Source organism: Gorilla gorilla, chromosome 4, assembly GCF_029281585.2.
Source record: "Gorilla gorilla gorilla isolate KB3781 chromosome 4, NHGRI_mGorGor1-v2.1_pri, whole genome shotgun sequence".
Taxonomy (NCBI): Eukaryota; Metazoa; Chordata; class Mammalia; order Primates; family Hominidae; genus Gorilla; species Gorilla gorilla.
In genome coordinates, this window is record NC_073228.2 from 145,156,566 (window position 1) to 145,174,450 (window position 17,885).

General features: G+C 42.4%; 2 protein-coding genes across 2 annotated transcripts; both read left to right on the forward strand.

The window, feature by feature from the left end:
• Positions 1 to 1,118: 1,118 nt before the first annotated feature.
• LOC134758598 (protocadherin gamma-A2-like) lies at positions 1,119 to 17,208 on the forward strand. The gene is given in 3 exon segments (XM_063706825.1): positions 1,119 to 1,187; positions 13,232 to 14,057; positions 14,060 to 17,208. Coding segments are annotated over 2 exon segments (2,454 nt in total). The 5' UTR covers positions 1,119 to 1,187; positions 13,232 to 13,513; the 3' UTR covers positions 15,970 to 17,208.
• Positions 5,230 to 9,621, forward strand: LOC129533915 (protocadherin gamma-A1). The gene has a single exon (XM_055389241.2). The coding sequence runs from the start codon at positions 5,230 to 5,232 to the stop codon at positions 7,699 to 7,701; it is 2,472 nt and encodes an 823-aa protein (XP_055245216.2). The 3' UTR covers positions 7,702 to 9,621.
• Positions 17,209 to 17,885: the final 677 nt, after the last annotated feature.

The following is a 17,885-nucleotide window of genomic DNA, read 5'->3' on the forward strand; positions in this document are numbered from 1 at the left end:
CATAATTTTACATTTTTATCAGTATTTTCTACCTTTTATAGTGAAATTTTCTCCTTTAATATACTGAATTTACCGTGAGAATTTTTTATAATTTTTTTACAGTGGATAATTTCTTGAGTAGCCATTTTTACAGAAAATAAGTTTCAATAGTGTGTCATCTTGAAAAGGAAATGTCAAGAGGGAAAAATTTGTAAGAATTCTTAGTCGAATTTTAATGTATTTTAGGCTGGGTGCGGTGGTTCACACCTGTAATCCCAGCACTTTGGGAGGCCAAGGCGGACGGATTACCTGAGATCAGGAGTTCGAGACCATCCTGGCCAGCATGGCGAAACCCCATCTCTACTAAAAGTACAAAAATTAGTCGAGCATCGTGGTGTGTACATGTAATCCTAACTACTAGGGAGCCTGAGGCAGGAGAATTGTTTAAACCCTTGAGACGGAGGTTGCAGTGAGCCATGATCGTGCCACTGCACTCCAGCCTGGGTGACAAAGCAAGACTCTGTCTCAAAAAAAAAAAAAAAAAAATTAAGAATTTTAATAAATTAAAACGTTAGAACTAAATTTTGTGAAATGATCATTTTGTTAATATTTTATCAAAAACAATGATTTGTACCCTTCTTAGTAAAGCAGCTGGTATTTTAAAATATGTCTCGAGAAAAAAGCCAATACAGTCTCTTTTGAGGACCTTGAGAACTAACCTGCTAAGGATGTCATACTAGGCCTCTGGGTGCCGCTGTCCGCCAATCCGTGGCTGGAGGGAAACAAAGCAATCCACTGACGCAGCAGTCCCCGCAGGCTTTTGAGACACACATTAGGAGAGGACTCTGCCCGCTGTCTGTCTCACAATCTGCTCGAAATATCTTGGTCAGGAATCTCAGGATGTCTAGTGACCCTGAGTGAGGTGCTGCCTTTTATTCCTGAGCATCTTTGGAAGCAGGAAGCAGGGAGCAACGGTAGCGAGAGGTATTCGGATCTGAGTATCAGCAGGAAGAAGAAACAGGAAGAAGTCCCCCATAAGGAAGGCGTGAGGAGCGCAGGAAGCGCTGTTTCCCTGCCTGAGATCTTTATTCTACTAGGTCTTTATTCTACGTAGCCGATACGCTGTAAGATTCTGGAAGAGAAGGCTAGGGGTTTAAGGTTGGTAATCTCTCAGAAGATCTGCGTCTCGGTGACGGAAAAAACTAAGGGTAAGTGCTGAGAAGCCTCTCTTTACAGCCAGAGAACGAGCCAGAGCCGAGCTTGAGAATGACAGGATAGATCTAGCAGTTATGCCCAAGGAAGACCCTCGGCCCTTTGAATTTGAAGGCACTGAAAATCGTATAAATGTTTTCATATAAACGTATGCATCTTTGATATAAATAACAAAATGGCTTTTAGCACAAATTTTGTTTTGGAAATTCTGAAAAACGTCTTAATAAGAGGAATGTTTACTCTTAAGTCTGCAGTAGATTTTGAACACCGGCAGTAACTGTACAAATATATCAGATTAGTTTTAATAGCCATCTCCCCTTCCCCTACAAGTAAAGGAGAGTACTACAGCAGTATGTACTCTGAATTGCTGCTATTGAAGAACCCCTGAGCCTGTGCAGTGGGGCACTCCTGTGGTCCCCATTACTCAGGAGGCTGAGGCAGGAGGATTGCTTGATGCCAGCTAGAGGCTGCAGTGCACTATGAGAACAACTGTGAATAGCCACTGCATTCCAGCCTGAGTAACATGGCCAGACCCCATCTCTTAAGAAAAGAAAAGAAACCCTGAACCAGAGGAGCAGAGCTGCCACCACTTAGTGGTGGGGATGGGGCAGAACAGCTCAGGGCAAGACACAGGCCTTGGATGCCAATGCCAGCCGTCAGATATTGAGCAATGTGTAAGTGGGGTTAGCCTGCAGGAGAACCTGCTCGCCACCTCCTCCTCTTCATTCTTTAGGTGATCCCCATTGACCTAGACAATATCTTTAATATAGAGTTCTCCTGATTCTTCTACACAATTTTACAGGGCATACAGAATATATTTCCTGTCCAATAATGACAGAAATACTTGATTTTGAAGAGTAACAGTTATAGCTTGGAATAGAAGACTGGAGGCAGTTTGAGGGCCGACTTCAGAGTCCTGGTTGAAATGGAGGTTGAGAAGTATAATGCAGTCAGTGCCGGTGACTTTCAGCTGGGTATCTAGTCCTATCAGACGTAAAAACTGTGGTTGCCCTAACCAAAACAATAGGACTAAGAGACCTTAAATGAAAGATGAAAGTTATTATAGAGAGAAATGATCATACTGGCAAACAATTCACCTCCAAGAATTATGATGTGATTCTTTGTCAGATACTCACAGATGGAATTCTAAACTGGTAGCAGACCCTGAAGGACAATGCCACCATCAGAACCACCAACAAGGACAAACTGTCCCTCTCCTGCATCACCCTGCATACCATCTGCATCCACAAAAATGCTCATTCTTCAACAAGCCTCCTATTTCTTTTGGGTGACTGGGAACACTGCCCAGCACCTCCATCACATGCTTTAGCGCTTCCCACCCTAACTTAGGGTCCCATATGCCTCCTGTTTCTTCTTGACCAGTGACCTGCCACTGTGGGCACTGTCATTCTACATGTCAGTGAGTGCAGAGTGCTATGGTTACCATGCAGACTATCTTTGAGCTGACTCTGCAGGCCAGTGACCAGGGTTCATCTTGCTCAGTGTCATCCTGAACCTGCATGTGATGGTGGATGACCATTGCAAAAATGCAAGGACACTATGCCAGCAGTTGCAGCCAAGTGGGGCCCTCTTTGATGCTGCACCACTCGCAATGCAACCCAGCTATCCCATCACCAAAGTGGACACCAGCTGGGGCACAAAGGCTGACTGTCCTATCATGTGCTTCAGGCCAGCTAATGTGGCTCTTCAAACTAGGGATGTGCACGAGCTAGATGTGTGCCGTGTCACTGTGGGTAACAGAGATGCAACCTGCCAAGGTTTGTTGGTCACCGTGGTCAATGGTGAATCATCACGCTGAAACATCACCTGGTTGCTGCTCATAGTTTGCAGGAGTTGCTACCAGACCTCAGCAATCGCCCAGCACCCAACAGCAGGCAGCAGACAGCACCCAACAGCTGGTGATGGCCGTTGCCTTGATCTCCATGCTGTTTCTCCTCAGTGTGACTCTGGCCATCTCTCTGAACCTGCGATGCCCCCTATAGCCCCATTGCTTGGGGCTGTTTTCAGCTGGATCTCTGGTCCAAGCCCGGATATGGAGTTGTCTCCAACTTAAAGAAAGGAAATTTGCCCTGTTCCTACAACGTATGTGTGGTTTTAGATATTTTTAAAATCTTAGTTTCTTTAACTCAAGAAACAGCTTTGAACCAGGTATTCTCTGCAGTGCCAGCAATGAAGCTTTGTTTTATTTTTGTTTTTGTAGAAACAGGGTTCACTATATTGACCAAGCTGGTCTCAAACTCCTGGCCTCAAGTGATCTACCCACCTTGGCCTCCCAAAGTGCTGGGATTGCAGGCGTGAGCCACTGTGTGTGGGCAGCAGTGAAGCTTTAAATGTTGCATTTGATTCAAATGTATTTGTGTGATATTTTAACATTTTTATTTTATACTTACCATACTTTTATAAATCACTCCTGCGTGTTTTTGGTTGCTGAAAGTAGGGAGCTCTACAGGTTTACTTACTAGTTCTTATGTATATTTTAATTTGCCTCATTAGCTCACAATTTCTTTGGGGAAAAGTTTATGCCTATTAATGTGTATTCTGAAAAGTTACATTCTCTGTTAAAGAGTTACTTCCTTGCAATATTGAAGATGATTTATTGCACCTTTAAATTTCTACTCTTTGGCTCCATGTACTTGTCTTTGAGAAGCTGAGAAACTGTAGATTTGGTTAAGAACTAAAGTTCTCTTTCCAAAAACTATTCTTGAGACCTTTCATTGTTTTCTTTCTTTCCTCATTTTTAACTTTTCTCAGTCATGGTGTCCATGGGTTGACTGGCCGAATTTGTTCCTGAAATTATCAGACTCTGGAGTACAGATAGCATGCTTCTCTAACTTTGGGGTAAAGATAAGTAAGTCACTCTAAGCCTGAGACATTTTAATTAGTAACCCTTTGCTAATAGTGCAGTGATTAAAAAAAAGAAGGCCACATCCTCATCTTAACTGGTTAAAAAATACTGTTAAGAGAAAACCAACTTCTCTTGGAGAAAATATTAAGCGCGATTATAGAGGAATACATATTATAAGAGCCTATCTAAAAATAAAGATGAGACCATTTTTCTTTTCAGCTGTGAAGAATAATATCATAGACTTTGTCTCTGAAATTTGAAATCTAAATTATATATTCATGTGACTTTTCAATGAAATTCCAAGAACCCAGTTTTATTTTTTTCAAAATATATTGCCTTTGGTGAATCTTAAGAATTTTTTAAAAACCTACATAATGCAAAGACACTTCAAAAAAAAAAGAGGAAAAATAAGGATAGGGTTAAACCATGCTCTTCAAAATCCCAAGGTTTCTGATAAATATTCACATCATAATGGGAAGGAAATGGGATGGTATGATTTTTTTAAAGTCTAGCTTATATTCTAAAAGATTATTTTTCCCTCTAATACTTTTCACCCTCCAGTCAAAGGGGAGCTGCTCTATGTGGCCTGGGAAATTACCAAGTGGTCAAGCTTTACTACAGAAAAAGTGGAGAGATGATTTTGTCCTCATTGTAATGTTAGGTTTTTACTGTCATTCCCTGAATAGCAAACAAGGAAAGCAGATAACATGGGAATACTGGGTTCTCCTGTATATTTCAATTTGGTGACATTTAGGCACATTTAAAGAAGTGAACATATAATTTCTCTTTTTCATACATATATTGTAGAATTATTTCCTTGACAATAGACCAAAACTTAAGAAAATAACAAGTTAATGAGAAGGTTTTCAGTATTTGCTAGGAATGCAGTAACTGGTTAGGACTGTGGGCGCCGCTGTTCACTAATCTGGTAGATACAGGCAGTACACATACGTCAGGAGGAGGAAAAAAGAAAAAAAAGAAAAAAGCTCTCGTGCCTCTTAGAACCTCCATAACAGCCAGATTGAAAACAGACTGTCCAAGACTGCCTAAATCCTACTTCTGGATGACTCTCCACTCAGAATTCTCCTGAAAATTGGGTTAATTTCAGCTCAGAAAAGCAGAAACGATACCCTTGGTACTGGACTGGAAGAAAACTAGGAAGTGAGAGAGCCATGAAGATTCAGAAAAAGCTGACTGGCTGCAGCAGGCTGATGCTTCTGTGTCTTTCTCTGGAGCTGCTGTTGGAAGCTGGGGCTGGGAATATTCACTACTCAGTGCCGGAAGAGACAGACAAAGGTTCCTTCGTGGGCAACATCGCCAAGGACCTAGGGCTGCAACCCCAGGAGCTGGCAGATCGCGGAGTCCGCATCGTCTCCAGAGGTAGGATGCCGCTTTTCGCTCTGAATCCTAGAAGTGGCAGCTTGATCACCGCGCGCAGGATAGACCGGGAGGACCTCTGCGCTCAGAGCATGCCGTGTCTCGTGAGTTTTAATATCCTTGTTGAGGATAAAATGAAGCTTTTTCCTGTTGAAGTAGAAATAATTGATATTAATGACAACACTCCCCAATTCCAGTTAGAGGAACTGGAGTTTAAAATGAATGAAATAACCACTCCAGGTACCAGAATCTCATTGCCTTTTGGGCAAGACCTTGATGTGGGTATGAACTCACTCCAGAGCTACCAACTCAGCTCTAACCCTCATTTCTCCCTGGATGTGCAACAGGGAGCCGATGGGCCCCAACATCCAGAGATGGTGCTGCAGAATCCCTTAGACAGAGAAGAAGCAGCTGTCCACCACCTCATCCTCACAGCTTCTGATGGGGGTGAACCAGTCCGTTCAGGGACCCTCAGAATTTACATTCAGGTGGTGGATGCAAATGACAATCCTCCAGCATTTACTCAGGCACAATACCATATAAATGTCCCCGAAAACGTGCCGCTGGGTACTCAGCTGCTCATGGTAAATGCCGCTGACCCTGATGAGGGAGCCAATGGGGAAGTAACGTACTCCTTTCACAATGTAGACCACAGAGTGGCCCAAATATTTCATTTAGATTCTTACACAGGAGAAATATCAAATAAAGAACCACTAGATTTTGAAGAATACAAAATGTATTCAATGGAAGTTCAAGCCCAGGATGGTGCGGGGCTCATGGCTAAAGCTAAGGTACTGATCAAAGTTTTGGATGTAAATGATAATGCCCCAGAAGTGACCATCACCTCTGTCACCACTGCAGTTCCAGAAAACTTTCCTCCTGGGACCATAATTGCTCTTATCAGTGTGCATGACCAGGACTCAGGAGACAATGGCTACACCACATGTTTCATTCCTGGAAATTTACCCTTTAAATTGGAAAAGTTAGTTGATAATTATTACTGTTTAGTGACTGAAAGAACACTGGACAGAGAACTTATCTCTGGGTACAACATCACAATAACAGCAATAGACCAAGGAACTCCAGCTCTATCTACTGAAACTCACATTTCACTACTAGTGACAGATATCAATGACAACTCCCCAGTCTTCCATCAGGACTCCTACTCTGCCTACATTCCCGAAAACAACCCCAGAGGAGCCTCCATCTTCTCTGTGAGGGCCCACGACTTGGACAGCAATGAGAATGCACAAATCACTTACTCCCTAATAGAGGACACTATCCAGCGGGCACCCCTATCTGCCTACCTCTCCATCACCTCCGACACTGGGGTCCTGTATGCGCTGCGATCCTTCGACTATGAGCAGTTCCGGGACTTGCAACTGAAAGTGATGGCGCGGGACAGTGGGGATCCGCCCCTCAGCAGCAACGTGTCTCTCAGCCTATTCGTGCTGGACCAGAACGACAACGCGCCCGAGATCCTGTACCCCGCCCTCCCCACAGATGGTTCTACCGGCGTGGAGCTGGCTCCCCGCTCCGCAGAGCCCGGCTACCTGGTGACCAAGGTGGTGGCGGTGGACAGAGACTCGGGCCAGAACGCCTGGCTGTCCTACAGCCTGCTCAAGGCCAGCGAGCCGGGACTCTTCTCGGTGGGTCTGCACACGGGCGAGGTGCGCACGGCGCGAGCCCTGCTGGACAGAGACGCGCTCAAGCAGAGCCTCGTAGTGGCCGTCCAGGACCACGGCCAGCCCCCTCTCTCCGCCACTGTCACGCTCACCGTGGCCGTGGCCGACAGGATCCCCGACATCCTGGCCGACCTGGGCAGCCTCGAGCCCTCCGCCAAACCCAACGATTCGGACCTCACTCTGTACCTGGTGGTGGCGGTGGCCGCGGTCTCCTGCGTCTTCCTGGCCTTCGTCATCGTGCTGCTGGCGCACAGGCTGCGGCGCTGGCACAAGTCACGCCTGCTACAGGCTTCGGGAGGCGGCTTAGCGAGCATGCCCGGTTCGCACTTTGTGGGCGTGGACGGGGTTCGGGCTTTCCTGCAGACCTATTCCCACGAGGTCTCCCTCACTGCGGACTCGCGGAAGAGCCACCTGATTTTCCCCCAGCCCAACTATGCGGACACACTTATCAGCCAGGAGAGCTGTGAGAAAAAGGATTTTCTATCAGCACCCCAGTCTTTACTTGAAGACAAAAAGGAACGATTTTCTCAGGTAAACTTTTGTGATGAATGTATAAACTATCTAGAGAAAAATAATTCTTGATTTAACTTACTAGCGTTCGCTCTTTGCTACAGATAGTTCTTCTAACCCATGTATCTTTGTAGCTTTTTATTACAAGTCCTGCAAAATCACGATTGAGTCTACACGTTCATATGCAGGTAAATTTATAATTGTTCTTGCACTGAAAAGGAGACTGTGACCATAATGTAGGTGGTTGGGTTGAAGGTATGTGTGAGATGCCATCTCTGTTTGGAAAGAGCACTGCATTAGAAACAGGGCGATCTAGCTTCTAACATTTTCTTACTTGCCTCTGGGCTAAAAGGTTTGATTAGAAAAGGCTCACCAATATTTAAATGACTAACACTATTTTCAAATTTTCTTTTTATAAGTACCTGCTAATCTACCCCTGAATTTAATGTAGATGTCATCTGTCAGGACACTGTGATATTTTATTTGGGGACATTTGAAGAGGAGAAGATTGTCTAAAGTAGTATTTTTAGTTGTGTTCATATAAGATTATAGAGATCTATATAAACTGCAATTTTAAATTATTGTTGAATATTTTAGCCTTTTATTCTATCTTTATTATCAGATTTTTTTGGTTTTGAGATGGGGTCATGCTGAAGTGCAGTGGCATGATCATAGCTCACTGCAGCCACTACCTCCTGGGCTCAAGCGATCCTCCCACCTCAGCCTCTCAAAGTGCTGATATTACAGGTGTGAGCTGTGGTGCCTGTACTGAAGAATACATCTATTTAAGTAATTTATGAAGTAACAAAATGAACAACAGAAAATTTATCATGCAACTTGAGAAATAGCTTTGAAGCCTCCTGACTTATACATTATACCTGTAATGAAATCAACTAACAAAAATCAAGTATATATCCTATTTTAATGTGTGTTAACTTTTCAGAAGAAAAAAAAGTATGGTCGGGGAGTAAGTCCATGCTTTGATGTATTTACTCTGCTCCAATAAAATACAGAGATACATAAAATATAAGAGGAAAGCAAAAGCAAAGTGGTGAGCTAGTCTAAAGCCATGTGAGTTATAGTCTTGGACTTAAAAGCAGAAATTGAAGGTTAGGAAACTGCCTCCAGCAATGTAATAGGGACAGAAGTGCTTCAGACTAGATAAATATCTGGACCAGGCTTACTGCCTGAATCCAAAATAAGCAATGAGGCCCTTCAGCTGGTTAAAAAGGAAAAGAAAGATGCATTAACATGCTGCCTAGCTGGGCGCAGTGGCTCACGTCTGTATTTCCAACAATTTGAGAGGCTGAGGCGGAAAGATCCTTGGAGCCCTGGAGTTCAAGACCAGCCGGACAGGGCGGCCTGCGACTGTAGTCCCAGCTACGCGGGGCGGGGAGGGGCGGGGCGGGGCGGGGCGGGGCAGGAGCTGACGTGGGAGGATCCCTTGAGCCCAGGAAGTCAAGGCTTCAGCGAACCGTGATCGCGCCACTGCCCTCCAGCCTGGGCGACAGAGCCACACCCTGTTAAATAAATAAATATAATAATAAAAGCTGTTTCCCAATTCCGGTGGTTATAACTTTCTTCGTAAGCTGTGTAGACCAAGAGAGAGAGACAGACACGGATGCTGGATAGAGACAGCGAACACCAAGTATCTCATATGTGAGCTGTGGTATCCAGAATATCACTGCTGTGCATCATTAAAGCGTCATTAAGAGACCTAGTTATGGCCTGGGACCTGAGGTCAGATAGAAACTATTTCAAAACCATTACAAATGAGCACTGAACCCAGGAGGGAAGGAGAGAGGGATATAGTGTAGAAGAGAAAAAAACAAACTAAAACTGAAAACAAACAGAGCTCTTCCACTAAAAATAAATATACAAACCAAAATTTCAAAACACACTTGTCTCGTAGAATTTATTGTTACTAGTGAGAAACTTTCTGTCAACACACTGTTATTTTTTAAGGTAATCTCTGTTTTCTCTCTGATAACTATTGAAGACTTTCTCTTATTCCTGCTGTGTGTCTGTTGCATTTTTATTTTTATTTTTTGCTTGGTACCAAGAGTATACTCTCAATTGATAACTAAGTTATCTCAGTTCTGGACTTTCTCACCTCTTATAATCATAATTTTTTTTCTGTGTATATACAAGTGAGCTACATTTACCTATTAAAGGACAAATATTACAAAACTGGTTGATTTTTAAAATCCATATTCTAATAATACACGTGCTTAAAATAAAAATACACTGAAACACTGAAACTAAATATATATGTACACACACAAAAAAGAAAGTCATGTTAATGTTAATGTAACAACAAAGTCATATTTAAGGTAACAAACACAAATTGTGATTTTAAAAAATGAACTGATTATAGTTGTAAAAAGAGCAGATGATCAAAAGGATATAAAAATATGAGCTTCTATTACTGAAAAATATAGCTTAGAAAATACCAGAATATTTTAACATAATTCCATAAGAAATAATAGACCCCACAGGAAGAAAGTTAGTTTACATAAAGAAGATTTGAACAACATAATTTATAAGCTTGATCTATTAGGATTCTAATAGATCCGTTCTGCACACAACAAATATGGAATAGTCATCCTTGAACAAGCAGACAATCTACAAGTTTATTACCTAGTCATTACAAAAAAGGGTTCAGCAAATTGCAAAGTACCAATAATATACTTGCCTTACAACACATACTTAATCACAAAGCAAACATTTAAAAATAGAAAAGGGGAAAAAGTTTGGATATTTACATCTACACCCTTAAATAACTCTTGGATTTCAAAAATCACAATGACAATGAAAATTACTCAGAAAAAAAGGACTTAAATATTCTTTATTAAAAATTGTGAGATGCAGCTAAAACTAATTAGGAGTAAGTTTATAGACAAATGCAATAAATTTTTTAAAAGCAAACAAAATTATTTAAAATACATGAATTTAGCTTGCCATTCAAGAAGTAAGATAAAAAACATACAATGAGTACATACTAAAATAAAATGATGGAAAAAATAACAAAGAGGTACATTTTTGAAATGCAACCATGGAAGAGTTCTGAGGATGAAGTAATGGAAGAAGACAATAAATGTAATAAAACCAGTGGGGAGAAAATGAAAATTCTGTCAAGTCTAACGTCAGGACTCATGTAAGAGAGCCAGGCACAATGGCACACTTATAATCCCAGGTACTGAGTAGGCTGAGGCAGTAGGATTGCTTGAGCCCAGGAGTTTGAATCCAGCCGGGGCAGTATAACAAGACCCAATCTCTATAAAACAAAAAACCACAAACACAAACACAAAAATAAAAATAAAAAACAAAAGCAAAATATACCATAGTAGCTCTACAAGAAAACATGGTGAGTTGGTATCAATTATTTCCAATACATTTTTCTTCAGTCTTGTAAGAGGAATGGATGAAAGTAAAAATGAGAAAATTTCAATAAGGAAGGAGCCAAAAGGCAAACAGATTAAAGTGTCACCAGAAATGGGCAATTCCACTTATGCCACATACAAAAATTAATTCAAAATGGATCAAAGAAGCAATATTCAGAAGCAATAAAACCCTTTTAGTTATTATGTTTAAGAACTAAAACTGTACAACTCTTAGAAGAAAACAGGAGGAAACCTTCATAACATTGATTTTTGGCAATGATTTCTTGGATATGACACCAAAAGCACAAGCAACAAAAGAAAAAAATGGTATACTGGACTTTATCACAGTTAAAAACTATGTGCAGCAAAGAACAATATCAATAGAGTGAAAAGGCAGCCCACAGAATGAGAGAAAATGTTTCCAAATCATGTATCTGAGAATGGATATCCAGAATAAAGAACTCGAACTCAACAACAAAGAATCCCAAACAATTGGATGTTAAAATGAGCAAAAGACTTGAATAGACATTTCTCCAAAGATGATATACAAATGGCCAAAACCATATGAAACAATGTTCAACATCACTAGTCATCAGGGAAACGCAAATCAAAACCATAATGAGATACTACTCCACATTCATTAGAATTGCTGTCATAAAAGAAAAGAAATGTTAACAAGAATATGGAGAAACTGGAATTCTTGTGCATTGCTGGTGAATATAAAATGATACAACTGCTGTGGAAAATGGTATGGTGACTCCTCAAAAATTTAAACATAGAATTACCATATAATCCAGCAATTCCGCTCTGGTTATTACCCAAAAGAAGTGAAAATAGGGACTTCAACAGATATTTGTACACCTATGTTTATGGCATCATTAGTCACAATAGTTGAAAAGTGGAAGTAACCCAAGTGTCCATTGACAGATGAATGTGTAAAAAAAAGTGGTTCACTCATACAATTCAGCCTTAAAAAGGAAGGGAATTCTGTTACATGCTACAATATGGACGAACTTCAAAGACATGATGTCAAGTGAAATAAACCTGTTATAAAATGACAAATACTGTATGATTCCTCATATATGAAGTTCCTAGATTAGTCAAATTCATAGAGAAAAAAGGTAGAATGGTAGTTGCCAGGGACTGGGTGAAAGGCAATGGGGAGTTGCTATTTAATAAGTACAGAGTTTCAGTTGGGGAGGATGAAAAAGTTCTGGAAGGGGATGGTGGTAATGGTCACACCAGAATGTAATTTGAATGTACTTAATGTCACAGAATTGTATGCTTGACAATGGTCAAAATGGTAAAGATGAAACAGGAGTAAGAAGACATCCACTGCATTGTGTTTTACACCCTTGAAAAATGAATATCAGAAAAAGAACTTAACAACCTCAAACAATTTTGAGTGACTGATTCCTAGTGTGGTGAAAAACCCCTTCCGGCTCTAGCTTTATCAAATAGACCTGCTTTCTGTTTCTGTAATGTTCCATGCTGTCTCTTACCTTCAAGCATTTGTTCAGAGGTTCTAGAATACTTCTTCAGCCTTTTTCTTGATTCAATCCTACTTTTTAGGATTCAGCTTCAATCATGCCCTCAAAAAGACTTTTCTGACCCCAAATCTAGACTGGATACCCCTCCTAGGTATTCCTCCATCACCCAGTGTTTCCTACCTCATATCACAGCAGTTACCATACTCTATTACACTCTCTTTACTTTCTTATGTCCTCCTCCAAACTTCACGCTTGAGACCAGGGCCTGTGTTTATCATGTTCACCATTTCTAGCTCCAGCTGCAATCATGCAAAGTGGGAGGCACATGTACCCAATTAAGTGTCTGATGATTCAATAATTTAAAGGCAGATTTTGAAGGTAAATGCTAAGCCATCAACCACAAACGTTCAAAATATATAACCTTAGAAGAAAACGTAGCTAACGTTTCTTAATTGATCTTACTGCTTCTGATTATACAATAAGACATGGAAGATGTTTGGAGCAAGGGCAGTGGTGGCATTGATTAATGCCTTGAGCAGTCAGTAATACTTTCCTAGTAACTATTATCAAGATCATGTTCATTTATACCATTCTTATTAATCCTGATAAAAAGATTCCTGTTTTGAAAGATCTAATTCTAGGGTATCTTAGAGCTGTAAGATTCTTTAAAGCACCTTGAAAGTCAACAAAGGCAAACAAACAAGAAGTAACTTTGGTTTTCCTGAGCAGGTGCAGAAATTATTTAGGCCTCTGAGCGTCGCTGTTGACCACCTAAGGAGTAAAAGGCAGCGAGACATCCAATCCAGCAATACGGCTCCCGCAGCACAAGGGGGTGGAGGTTTGGCCCTAAAGCTTCAGGACACCAAAGAAATTCAGTCCAACAGCCCACCAGTTCTCTCCATAGGGACCTGGGTCCCGTGAATGCTGGTCATCTCACACCCTGAGGAATAAAGATTGGAATCCGCACTGGATGCTGGAGGTTGACTCGGAGAAAATTGCGACAGGAGGGAAATGGCGGCTCTGCAAAAGTTGCCACACTGCAGAAGGCTGGTCCTGCTGTGCTTCCTTTTGGCGACCCTGTGGGAGGCCAGGGCCGGGCAGATTCGCTATTCTGTGCGGGAAGAGATCGACAGAGGCTCCTTCGTAGGCAACATCGCCAAGGACTTGGGTTTGGAGCCCCTGGCACTGGCAGAGCAGGGAGTCCGCATCGTCTCCAGAGGTAGGTCCCAGCTCTTTGCTCTGAACCCGCGAAGCGGCAGCTTGGTCACTGCGAACAGGATAGACCGGGAGGAGCTCTGCGCTCAGAACGCACCCTGTCTGTTGAATTTTAACATTCTGCTGGAGGATAAATTGACTATTTATTCAGTAGAGGTGGAAATAACAGATATTAACGATAATGCCCCTCGCTTTGGAGTAGAGGAACTGGAGCTAAAAATCAGTGAAACCACTACGCCAGGATTCCGGATTCCTCTTAAGAATGCGCATGATGCAGACGTAGGTGAGAACGCCCTTCAGAAGTACGCACTCAACCCAAATGACCACTTCTCCCTGGACGTGCGAACAAGTATCCAGAACTGGTGCTGGAGAGCGCTCTGGACCGCGAGGAAGAGGCTGTTCACCACCTCGTTCTCGTGGCTTCTGATGGGGGTGACCCAGTGCTATCTGGCACCTCCCGCATCTGCGTGAAGGTCCTGGATGCGAACGACAACGCGCCTGTTTTTACACAGCCCGAGTACCGCATAAGCATTCCGGAGAATACGCCCGTGGGCACCCGGATACTCACGGTGACCGCCACTGACGCAGATGAGGGCTACAACGCTCAAATGGTATATTTTCTAGAGAAAAGCCCTGGAGAAACCTCAGAGGTATTTGAGCTTAAGTCAACATCTGGAGAACTGACAATCATAAAAGATCTAGATTATGAGGATGCTACATTCCATGAAATTGATATTGAAGCTCAGGATGGTCCGGGCCTTCTAACCAGAGCAAAGGTTATCGTCACGGTTCTGGACGTGAATGACAATGCCCCAGAATTTTACATGACATCTGCTAGTAGCTCAGTTTCTGAAGACTCTCTTCCAGGAACCATAATTGGGCTTTTTAATATACATGATAGAGACTCTGGGCAGAACGCATTCACCACCTGTTCACTCCCCGAGAATCTTCCTTTTAAGTTAGAAAAGTCAGTAGACAATTACTACCGACTGGTTACAACCAGAGCCCTTGACAGGGAACAGTTTTCCTTTTACAACATCACTCTAACCGCTAAAGATGGAGGGAACCCCTCCCTGTCCACGGATGCTCACATTTTGCTCCAGGTGGCAGACATCAACGACAACGCACCCGCCTTCTCCCGCACATCCTACTCCACCTACATGCCCGAAAACAACCCCAGAGGAGCCTCTGTCTTCTCAGTGACGGCCCATGACCCCGACAGCAACGACAATGCTCATGTAACTTACTCTTTCGCGGAGGACACTGTTCAGGGGGCACCCTTATCCTCTTACATCTCTATCAACTCCGACACTGGAGTACTCTATGCACTGCGCTCCTTTGATTACGAGCAGTTGCGAGACTTGCAAGTGTGGGTGATAGCGCGGGACAGCGGGAACCCTCCACTCAGTAGCAATGTATCATTAAGCCTGTTCGTGCTGGACCAGAACGACAACGCGCCCGAGATCCTGCACCCTGCCTTCCCCACAGACGGTTCCACTGGCGTGGAGCTGGCGCCCCGCTCCGCAGAGCCCGGCTACCTGGTGACCAAGGTGGTGGCGGTGGACAGAGACTCGGGCCGGAACGCCTGGTTGTCCTACCGCCTGCTCAAGGCCAGCGAGCCGGAACTCTTCTCGGTGGGTCTGCACACGGGCGAGGTGCGCACGGCGCGCGCCCTGCTGGACAGAGACGCGCTCAAGCAGAGCCTCGTGGTGGCCGTCCAGGACCACGGCCAGCCCCCTCTCTCCGCCACTGTCACGTTCACCGTGGCCGTGGCCGACAGGATCCCCGACATCCTGGCCGACCTGGGCAGCCTCGAGCCCTCCGCCAAACCCAACGATTCGGACCTCACTCTGTACCTGGTGGTGGCGGTGGCCGCGGTCTCCTGCGTCTTCCTGGCCTTCGTCATCGTGCTGCTGGCGCACAGGCTGCGGCGCTGGCACAAGTCACGCCTGCTGCAGGCTTCAGGAGGCAGCTTGACAGGCATGCAGAGCTCGCACTTTGTGGGCGTGGACGGGGTTCGGGCTTTCCTGCAGACCTATTCCCACGAGGTCTCCCTCACTGCGGACTCGCGGAAGAGCCACCTGATCTTCCCCCAGCCCAACTATGCGGACACGCTCATCAGCCAGGAGAGCTGTGAGAAAAAGGATTTTTTATCAGCGCCTCAATCTCTACTCGAAGAAGAAAGAGAAGAAACGTTTTCTCAGGTAATCTATCTTTTCACAACATACGTACTAGCTAGTTTGCTGAAGTAATTCACTTACTTGTTTACTATATCTATTTTGTTCCTCATATTTCCTTGAGGGTAGAGTCAAGTTTTAGGAAGTGAGTCTTGGTGAATTATTTCTTGGTAGGTCTTAGTGTTCACAGGCTGTAAGAGGAAGAAGAGACATGAGAATCTTTGTGCAATGAATGTAAACCAGGAGTTAATAGATAAGATTATCCAAAGAGCACTGCATTAGGAACTAGGGTGTCCGGTTTCTTATACTTTCTTCTCCATCCCTGGGCAAATCATCTCATCCACCCAGATCAACAATTTTTTCTTTGTTAAAAATATAAAGATTGGAGTTTATGTTTACTGAAGTCCTTTCTTCTTTTAAATTATGACTCTTACTTTATATTTGAATCTGTATATGAACAGTGAAACATGTTAGTTGGCTAGTTCTTTCTCATTCAGTCTTAATACATTTCTTTCAGTTTGGCAGCAAAATTGTTTTCCTTAACTTGCATGCCCTTCCCTGTTAAAAATATGGAAATTTAGAAATATACATTCCTTACAGTGTTTCAGGAAGGTATGTCATATTATTTTGGCTTAGTTTTAAAAATCACATTAGCCTCTAAGCTATATGCTTCTTGAATAAGTGACTGACTTATCATCTGCTCTATAATAAAGCTGTAGAGTGGTAATAAACAGGTTTCTCCTTTTTTTTATCTTTCTCATACGTGGGAACCATACTGTCTTTTAATCTTTAAAATAATATATATCCTCAATATAGTTTTGCTTAAAGAAAAGATACAAAAGATCCATATCATACAATTGCCCAGAACCAACTTCTTTATACATCTCTCTTCTCAAGGTTTCTACTCACAATAGCTGCTAGAAATGTTCCCAATCCCTCACCCAATCCCAGTGCCCCTCTGATCAATTTTCTTTTCCCATTCCTCTTCCTATATTGGCTTTTAGTATGTTAGTTATGTATTTAATAACAGAGAATAATAAGCACACTAATGTTCTATGTAACTGGCATCATTTTTTATTTTTATTTGGAAATTATCATGTACCGATTGAGCCTTTTATTGAATGATACCATATTTCTCAAAGTGCTGTGATTCTTTCTGTTGCATTTGATCAAGAAAAAATTTTCTGAGACAACGTGTTGTTTTGGTTACTATTACATAATTCTCTATGAGTAAAATTGGAACTCACTGTGGAATAGTATGTCATAATAGCTTTACTTGTAAGTGAATAATAAAGTATAAACAGGAAAATTAAAGCAAAGTTATTTTTAGTGTGTGTAGTAACTCCACAAGAATAAATGCCTTATGCATAGATATGTAATGCATCATGATTGAAACGACAAATATATTGTATTTATATTTCTGTGCTTGGAAACTTATGGGAAAGAGATTCTGGAACATAAAAGCTTATTTCTACTAGTTTCAGTTGTGGGTTTTGAAAAAACATCCTTACAGTCTAGATTTAAACAAAGGAAACTTCTTTTAGTACCCTGAAGGTCTGTGATTTCTCTCTCACACCTAGGCATTGTCATGCTGTTCTCTCCCACATCCAGGCCATTTCACTGATCCACTCCTCTCATGTTTCCTGGGAAAGCCTTTGCTAACATTAAAGGCCCAATTGAAGGCCCCCCTAACCCCCTTGGCTTCTCCCATTATGGTAATTATCTCAGTACACTGCAATTCCCTGTTTGCTTTTATATCCTTATAATCTCTGTGAAGGAAGCTACTGTGTCTATATTGTTCACCTTAAATCCCCAAACATATTGTCTGACGCCTAATTATGTGTTTGTTTAATGAATATTAAATAACAACAAATATCGAAACTAAGTTATCAGGTCAGCAAGAACAAACTTAAAGAAATATAATGTATAAATATGGCTGATTTCTGTGTGTTTCTTTTCTTTTTTTCCTAGTCTCAGCTCTTAGAGAGTTA

Excerpts from the sequence above, each read along its gene's own strand:
- LOC129533915 (XM_055389241.2), top strand. The coding sequence starts at position 5,230 with ATGAAGATTCAGAAAAAGCTGACTGGCTGCAGCAGGCTGATGCTTCTG.